General features: G+C 40.4%; 1 protein-coding gene across 3 annotated transcripts in view; it reads left to right on the top strand.

Annotated features, from left to right (window-relative positions):
- VRK1 (VRK serine/threonine kinase 1) overlaps positions 1 to 8,695 on the top strand; it is an 81,347-nt gene that overhangs the window by 45,831 nt on the left and 26,821 nt on the right. For all 3 annotated transcript variants that reach the window (XM_040641454.1, XM_040641451.1, XM_040641453.1), the window contains exons 4-7: positions 1,468 to 1,537; positions 2,336 to 2,423; positions 6,395 to 6,503; positions 6,622 to 6,714. In XM_040641454.1, coding sequence (XP_040497388.1) covers positions 1,468 to 1,537; positions 2,336 to 2,423; positions 6,395 to 6,503; positions 6,622 to 6,714 — 360 coding nt within the window. The remainder of the gene's footprint in view (positions 1 to 1,467; positions 1,538 to 2,335; positions 2,424 to 6,394; positions 6,504 to 6,621; positions 6,715 to 8,695) is intronic.

Here is an 8,695-nt window from a genome sequence, read left to right as displayed (position 1 = left end):
TGGCCGCGGGCTCTGGACACGTGCAGGTGTCTGTCCAGAGAGCACTGATGCCAAGAGAGGAGCCACAGGTTATGGTGAACCTTGAGGTACTGAGTCCAAAAATTAGCGATTTGGACTGATACCTGATATGTTGGTTAGTTTCTACTTCTTAAGAGGTGATGAGATGCCAAGCCCTGTGTACCATTCTGTTCCAAGGCTGGGCTGACAAGCATACTACCTGGAACAAGGCAAGTTTATTTTCAGGTTCTGATCCACGTGTTGGTTATATATGTTGCCTGTTTGCTGTTGAGTGCTCATTCTTAACTAGGTGCTGCCTGACTCTTTGCAGATTGGCCCCACTAGTCTCCAAAGGTGCTTTAACTGGGGATTCCTGAAGCTAGTGGGCCTCATTGTCATTTCTTCTAATGCTCTGCTGACCTTGGAACTCCAGCTACACAGATGTTCTGTCCAAAATAACTTTCTTCCCATATTTCCTAAAGGAAAAGCAACCCTAAAATTAGTTTGGAAATGTTAGCTTCCTTGTTTGACGTTTTCACTGCTTTTCAGAATTTGTCTTAGGTTCTCGATAAACAAGATAATACCAAGAGAAATGATCAAACATGACATGTTAACCACTTTCGATTCAGACACAATTTGCTATTTAAAAAGACAAAATTGTAAGATCTTTTTTACCCTTCCATGTCTATTTAACAAGGCAAAACTCCCAACAGGCGTTTGTTTGTCTTGTTTGTCCATGCCTTTTTGTGCATGTGTACCTCTTTACAAATCATTTTAACTGTTCCTATCCCTTAAAATGTAAAATGAATGTAGTTCAGTGAAGTTGGTGGAAAACAATTATTACTAAGACCTGGTTTCCTCTTGACTTTGAATTATCATGTGGGAAGTAAATTTTGGGGCTCCTTAGTTTGTAAAAGGCGGGAATCTATCAGCAAGGAAGGGATGCCACTAAGTGGACAGTGCTTACTCTCTCTGGAGGTCTAGAAGATTCCCTTTGTGACAAGTCCTGATCAACTAGATGCAACTGTACTGATAAACAGGGAGAGGAGTTGGATTTCACCACTGATTGGTTAAGTCAGGTATTGGAATTTTGTTAGATCTCAGAAACATCTGGTAGCCCTTTGGTGAAACAGTTCACGTGATTGCCAATCATTACTTAAGAGAAAGCTTAACAAAGACGAAAATGAGTTTAAATATTTTTTTTAAACTCCTGCGAAGACAGAGCTGTATATCTGATGTTGAACTTTTTATCACTGCAGAAGCAGACCTTGAGAAAAATATAAGATTCATGGACTCTTCTGAGAATATCTAAATCATTTCAAAAGAGTGTGTGCCTTAAACATAGTTACAAACTTAAGTATCACAATTACATTGGAAAGAAACACTGATGTTAGTGCTTTTTGAAGTTTCATTGAAAATGACTCCATAATGTTAACGACTGCTAGCGCCAATTACCTCTTATGTTTTAAGGAGCCCAGTGACAACGGACCTCTCTTTACTGAACTGAAGTTCTACCAGCGAGCTGCCAAACCAGAGCAAAGTAAGGAATACAGCACACATACGTACACTCTTGAAGTGATTGCTGCTTGCTGTGTGAAGTCAAGACTAGACCACTGGATCGATGTTACGATGCTTTGTTATTTTTATTTTTTACTTCATAAGTAAATTTCATTTTAATGAGATTTGTATGAAAGAATTCTGATCTCTTACTGGGCTTGATATGATAAGATTTCACCTATATTGATATATAGAATAAAGTTAGTAGAGGATATAGGATTTAGGAAATACCGTCAAAAATTGAGAAGTAATGCTAATTCATGCATAGGACTCCCAATCTTTTTGAGAATTTTTTCTGAACTCTGGAGAACATAACCTGGGCAGAGGGGGGATGCTGTAATTGATGAATTAGAAGAGACTGCAGGGAAGAGAGCAGAACCTCTTCAAGCTCCCCCACCCCTCGAGCTTTATTTCCTGGTTGACGACCTTTAGAAATGAGGTAAACAACTTCCAGATTGGGTAAAAAGTAAGTCTTTCTGGAGAAGTGAGTAACCATTTACATCATTAAAGATAGTAACGGCAACTGGCATACTGTGACTGGATTGATGCCTTTCTCAGATTTTTCATTTTAAAGATAATGTTTAGAGCAGGATAAAATTTTGCGTGTTCATAAAAATGCCTTGATTGCAAGGTACTTGTTATTTGTTATTATCATGTATTGTTCACTTTTTTATGAAAAAACATGAAATCTTATTGCATGTATAAGTTCATTCTACTCTTAATTATTTAAAAATTATGTAAAACAAAAGTGAAATCACAGGCCTGTGTTTTTAACTTGTAGTTCAGAAGTGGATTCGTACCCATAAACTGAAGTACCTGGGTGTTCCTAAGTATTGGGGGTCGGGCCTACATGATAAAAATGGAAAGAGGTAAAAATTTGCATGTTTTGTGTTTCTTCTGCCTGTTTTGACGTCTGTTTACTGTCCACTGTTTACTGAGCACCTGCAGCTCTGCCGGGCCTCCATCAGGGGTGCGGGGCGTGCACTTGACAGAGATGGACAGGACATTATCCCTAGTCTGGAGCACTAGCAACCGACTAGAGCCCAGCTGACGAGTAGGAACAAAGCAAATGCACCCTGCATTTTTTCCCCTTACTAATGAGCAAGCAAGCAAACAAAAAACTCCGTGTTGTTTATGGGAAAGGGAGCCCTTCAGGCTTCCGTTCGGTGTTCCATATTAGGTACGTGATCTGCCCGCAGCAGCGTCCTCCTCTTTATGACGTTTTAGTCTAGTTGGTGAGAAAAAACAAACACATATGAGACAGTTATAACTACTAAGTGCTACTAAACTGTGTGACTGATTTGTTCGTGTCTTAGGAGTTCTGCGGTTGGAGAGAGAACCTTGTTGGCACCGCTGAGTTGGAGAAAACCTCCCATACTTTGGTGCATGATTGACATTTTAAAAACATTTGGATGAATGAATGGGACTTCCTGGAGTAAGGCTGGTGGCTGTCTGAGGAGTAGATTTAGTTCAGCCCTGGGGGTATATTGGTTAGGGTGCTTTCAGCTGGAAGTAAAGGAAAACTTTGACTCCGCTCTCTGAAGTGGGCCCAGGTTCCTTTATCTTGCCCTTTTGCCCGTCTCTCCTTGGCTTTGTGCTGTGTTAATTCTCCATCGTGTGGCCTCAAGGTGGCTGCCCTGCGTCTACGTATCACATGCAGACACAGCAGCCCACAGCAGTAGAAGGTATTGCTTGTTGTGTGTTTCACTTTCCTGGAAAAGGAACCTCCCTTCCTCTCATGTTTCTTGGTCAGGGTTTCATCAGTGCTCATTCTTTTTTTTTTTTTTTTTTAAGATTTTTTTTATTTATTTATTCGACAGAGATAGAGACAGCCAGCGAGAGAGGGAACACAAGCAGGGGGAGTGGGAGAGGAAGAAGCAGGCTCATAGCGGAGGAGCCTGATGTGGGGCTCGATCCCACAACGCCGGGATCACGCCCTGAGCCGAAGGCAGACGCTTAACCGCTGTGCCCCCCAGGCGCCCCATATCAGTGCTCATTCTTAAACCAGTCAGTGGCAAGGGCTGAGTGATCACAGTGATTAGCGTGGCGAAGCACGTGGCCATGTGGAAGCGGATGGAATGCTTGAGCCCAGTTGGTGCTCTGTTGGAAAGAATGGAGAAGAGAGGTAGTTGTTGGGTGGGCAGCCAGTGCTGTTTTTTGCTTGGAAGTTCTTATCCTGGGATCTGTGTATCTCTTAGGGAAAATGGCGGACTTCCTGAAATGATAGCGTTTTTTGTTACATATGGTTTTGCTGGGACAAGTCTCGATAGTTTTATGAAAATTTCTGGAGAAGCAATATCGAGCAAGGAATAATAGAACCAGACTGTTTGGTTTCAGATCTGTGTTTTGCTCCTTAAAATGTATGTGACTGGGTAAGTTACTCCTTCTGGCCTCGATTTCCTCATCTGTGAAATTGAAGAACAGCTACCCACTTAATAAGGGGGATGAAACACAAAGCTGTTAGAATATATGTAAAATATTGTGCTAGCTTTTACTCTCAAAGGGGTCTTAATCCCTTAAATGTTCACGACTACTGATTAAGAAATCCACTGGAACAGGATAGCGTCTCAGGCGGGAGAGTATCGAGAATGCAGGGGCAGGGTAGGTCTCCTGCCCGCTGTGTGGCACTTGGCATCGCTCTTTCTCAAGGAACAGGGTGTGTGTGTGGAAGGGAGAAGGAGCCTGAGGCTAGTCATGAAGACCGGGGTGGGAAGGGAAGAGCATTGTGGAAGCATGGAAATCTTCACCCCCTTCTTCTGTAAGGATGCTTCTACCACTGAGTAGTAAAATGAAAGTTATTTCTAAGTAACTCCTTCAAGGGAGAACCATCAATTGCACTTTCCTGGAGACTTGAATAAAGTGACGCGAATGATGGAAAATCAGTTGATGTGTATAATGTAAAACAGGCGATTTGGGGATTATTTACAGTCGTGGTGGAGTGGTCTGTGAATAAAAACAAAGATGTACTCAGTGTGATGTATTAATAGATCTCGTGTTGAATTAAGCAATTGTGTTTTAGCCCTCTTTTAGACTCTTAGCAGAGGTTGTATTTTTGTAACCCCTGTATTATTTTATACTAATTACATCATGTACTGTAAAAACAAATGTGTGTGTGTGTCTTGTTCTCATCCCTCAACCTTTCAAAACCTGTTGTACAGGGGCACCTGGGTGGCACAGCGGTTAAGCGTCTGCCTTCGGCTCAGGGATCGAGCCCCACATCAGGCTCCTCTGCTATGAGCCTGCTTCTTCTTCTCCCACTCCCCCTGCTTGTGTTCCCTCTCTCGCTGGCTGTCTCTATCTCTGTCGAATAAATAAATAAAATCTTTAAAAAAAAAAAACCTGTTGTACAAAGGAAATCAGGAAGTTAGAATTACTGTTCCTTCTTTATGATGATAGAGATCTTAGTGTACTGGAAAATCTTATATGAATGAATACATTTTGTCTGACTAACTGCATGACTTTGGACAAATCACTTCCACCTCTGTAGACCTTAATTAATTGATTCATTAAAAGATGTTTAGACAAGATGATCTCTCAATCTCTTCCACTTCAAAAATGGATAGAATCCTGTTCTGTTTTTTTAATTTGGCATGTTGTCTTTTAATGTTAGCTTTCCTTCCCTGTTGAACGTGTCATATGGTATGTGTTGTAGGCTTCTCAGAAAAAAATAAGGGGATTTTTGTGTACCACTGATGTTTACTTATTTGGATATATTTAGTGTAGAGGTGAAAAAGCATGGTGCCACCACTTCCTGTGGGACAAATGATCAGTCATCAGTTTTCTTCTGCTGTAAAATGGGGCGAATAGGAGCCCCTAGCTTGCGAGGGTGATGCGAGGTTGATCCACATGAGTGCCTCTGAAGTCCTCAGAATAGTGCCTTGTTCAGACCAAGGCTTCAGTACGTGCTCGCTGTTGTTATGACGTTCGTCACTAGTCTTATTGTGAGTGTGATCTTGGTTTTTACTGATTTATGGAGTGATTTAACCAGATGAGTCAGAATCTGGAAGACTTGATAAAAGTGATCCTCAGAGCTCACATGAACTGTGTTACTGGAGTGAGGTGGTGCTTTTTGGGCACACACAGAAATGTCACTTACGGTTGTCACATGTTGGGATTTGAGTGCCAGAAAAGACCTCTGCACAGGTGCATGAGGCCCCACGCTCTCATTTGATACCTGTGGGAATCGGGGCTCAAAGAAGTAATGTGACTCGGCCAAGGTGACAGTGGGTTTGTGGCAAAACTAAAAATCTGCAGTTTCCCCAGGATATTTGTTCTTCCCTAGCTTTTGTGCTTTGAGTATTTAATATATAGCCCTTTTATACCATTTAAACAATTTTATTGAATTTAGCTATTGTTACAGCATCTCTTGATAGTCTCGATTTTAATAAAATGTTAATACTGCTAAAATGTGCCCTAAAAGTAGAAAAAAACAGTCACAGACAACAGGCTAATATCCAGAAACATAAATTAACTTCAGTGTGAGGAAAACCCGTGATACTGGTTTTACACGGATTGTCTTGTCTTTCCTGGGAATGAGTCTGCCGGCGTCTGTCTGTGGGCCTATTACCTTACGTTGACGAGAGCTCAGGAGACTACCTGGCTGCCACCAGGAGGGGGCCTTCAGGGCAGCACAGGGAAGCACTCCCAACTCTTGAGATTTCTAGTTGGAAGAAGGGGTTTCAGAGGTTTGTCTTTCTTTCCTTTCTCCTTTCTTCCCTTTTCGTTCTGCTTTCTCACTAAACATGGCCTTGAAAAAATTACTGTGAAGGGAGAGTAGTCACTGCAAAGTAGGTTTTCCGGAGTTCTGTTTTGTTCATTGACTTTTCTTGTTTGTCTTTAGTTACAGGTTTATGATAATGGATCGCTTTGGGAGTGACCTTCAGAAAATATATGAAGCAAATGCCAGAAGGTTTTCTCGGAAAACTGTCTTGCAGCTAAGCTTGAGAATTGTATGTGAGCTTCGTTCCTCTTGTTTTAATCCAGTAAAGGCGAGTTGTGTTGAAGCTCGGTCCTCTGCTGGTTGGTGTTAGGTACTGCATTAATTTATTCTATATGATGCTTTCATAGCTGGATATTCTGGAATATATTCACGAGCATGAGTATGTACACGGAGATATCAAGGCCTCAAATCTTCTTTTGAGCTACAAGAATCCTGACCAGGTAGCTTTATTAACTTTAATTTCTACTATTTAAAAGCTGTTGTTTGAAAACAAATATGGTTGCTTTGAACTTTTGAACCTATGAAGAAGTTTTACTTTTTGGAGTAGATATGATAATAATAATATTTCTTCTTGACACTTTTATCTAGTTAACATTCTACATTTTTGATGCAAAGAATTGTTGGCACTTTATCAAGTTGGCTATTTTGCCCTAAATAATATTCAGAAGAAGTGCTTGTGATACAAAATGAATTTCAAATAGCTATTTGGGGGTGGAAGCTTAAAATTATATAGTGCACCGATGAATTATGTTTGCCTGTCTGCTTTGTCATTTTTTTATTTCCTTTGTTCAAGAAATCCATCAAATGTAAGTGTTCTGTTACTTGGAAAATTTGGTCTTTAACATGTTGATTATTCAAATCAACTGGTTTACAGAAATATCTTAGCTGTCTAAATTTGTATACCCTTAGTGTTTAGAATTCAAATGTGCATTTTTTTTAGTTCATTGCATTCACTTTGTAATTTTTACTCTTTAAGGAAAAGAGAAAAGCTAACGTTATTATACCTTTATTTGGATCAGTTTAGTTGGAGTAGAGGGGTTTATGCAATTTTCTGGAAGCTGTTCCACAATTTGGGTTAAAGTAAGGTTTGGTTGGCACTCCTGGTCAGGCCACCGCATGGGATATGTCCCATGTGTGTTCTCGTGCCTTACTGATGGTGTGTGAGAAAGGACTATCTAAATATTTTAAGTGTGTTTATGTTGACACTCCATTTTTTTTTTCTCAAACCAGTTTTTAACTTTTTTTTTGCTTAGTTTTCCCTTTTTCCTTCGCCTTCCCTTTATTTTCTACCATCTCAGGTATTGCCCCATCCCCCGTCTCTGTCACGGTGGTGGTCACGGATCTCCAAGTACAACAGAGGAAAATCGCTATACTGTAGCGTGCTCGTGGGGCAATCTTACAGGCACTCACAGGATTCCCAGACGTCTTGTGTTCGATGTTTTTAAAAAGGTTAAAAGCAAGCAAACAAACAAACAGAACATAGTTGAGAACCTGAACCATAAGGATTCCATTAATTGAAGTGAACTGGACTTGTACAATGTATTAAATAAAAATACAGTTTAGTTCAGTTTGCAGTTAGCTAAAATATGCTGCCTTTTGTTTATAGGAAAATATTTTTGCAGCTCTGTTATCCTTCGGGCATATGCTTTGGATGGGATTATTTTTCTAGTGTTAGATGTGTGTGCTAGATCCAGCCCCATATTTTTACTTCAGTTTCCTCTTGTGATCACATGCATACATTTGTGAGACAGTTACCCAGAATTAGAGATGTGATATGTGGCTATGGAATAGAAGAAAGCCAAATTTACTGGCTTTGTATGCTCATCAGACCCACATGTACATGCCCACGGATATATGCTTTGTAATAGTAAGATTTAGTTTTAATTATGAAATTTGACTTTAATATATAACATTAAATGGAGATAAGAGCCTTATCTGAAGTTTCTTCAGATCGTTACTGTTAACCTGAAATATTTTTATGAAATGAGTTGATGAATTGATTATTTCATAAGTGGAAGAGCAGAGGAATAGAAAATAATTAAAGTATCATGTGTCATCTAAGTCGCTAGTCTCATACTTGGGGGGGCACTTGTAGTGCAACAAGTATTGATGGGTTTCCTCTGTGCTCAGTTCTGTTTTGGACTCTGCAAGAGCAAGTATAAGATTTGTAGTCTTTGCTCAAGTTGAGGAGACAGGATTAATTACAAGTGTAACAGGCTTACCTAAAAAAGTACATAGAGTCAGGTCACATTATCTGGACCATAGTGACATGGGCCTTCAACATTTTGCTTGAAGTAAAAGGTCGTTCAGAATTGGGGTGCCTGGGTGGCAAAGTCGGTTAAGTGTCTGACTCTTGGTTTTGGCTCAGGTTGTAATCTCAGGGGCCTGCGATCAAGCCCTGCATTGGGCTCTGCACTCAGC

The sequence above is a fragment of the Ursus maritimus genome, unplaced genomic scaffold, assembly GCF_017311325.1.
Source record: "Ursus maritimus isolate PB19 unplaced genomic scaffold, ASM1731132v1 scaffold_25, whole genome shotgun sequence".
Lineage (NCBI taxonomy): Eukaryota > Metazoa > Chordata > Mammalia > Carnivora > Ursidae > Ursus > Ursus maritimus.
Note: the sequence above shows the minus strand (reverse complement) of the source record. Positions and strands in the feature narration are given on the sequence as shown.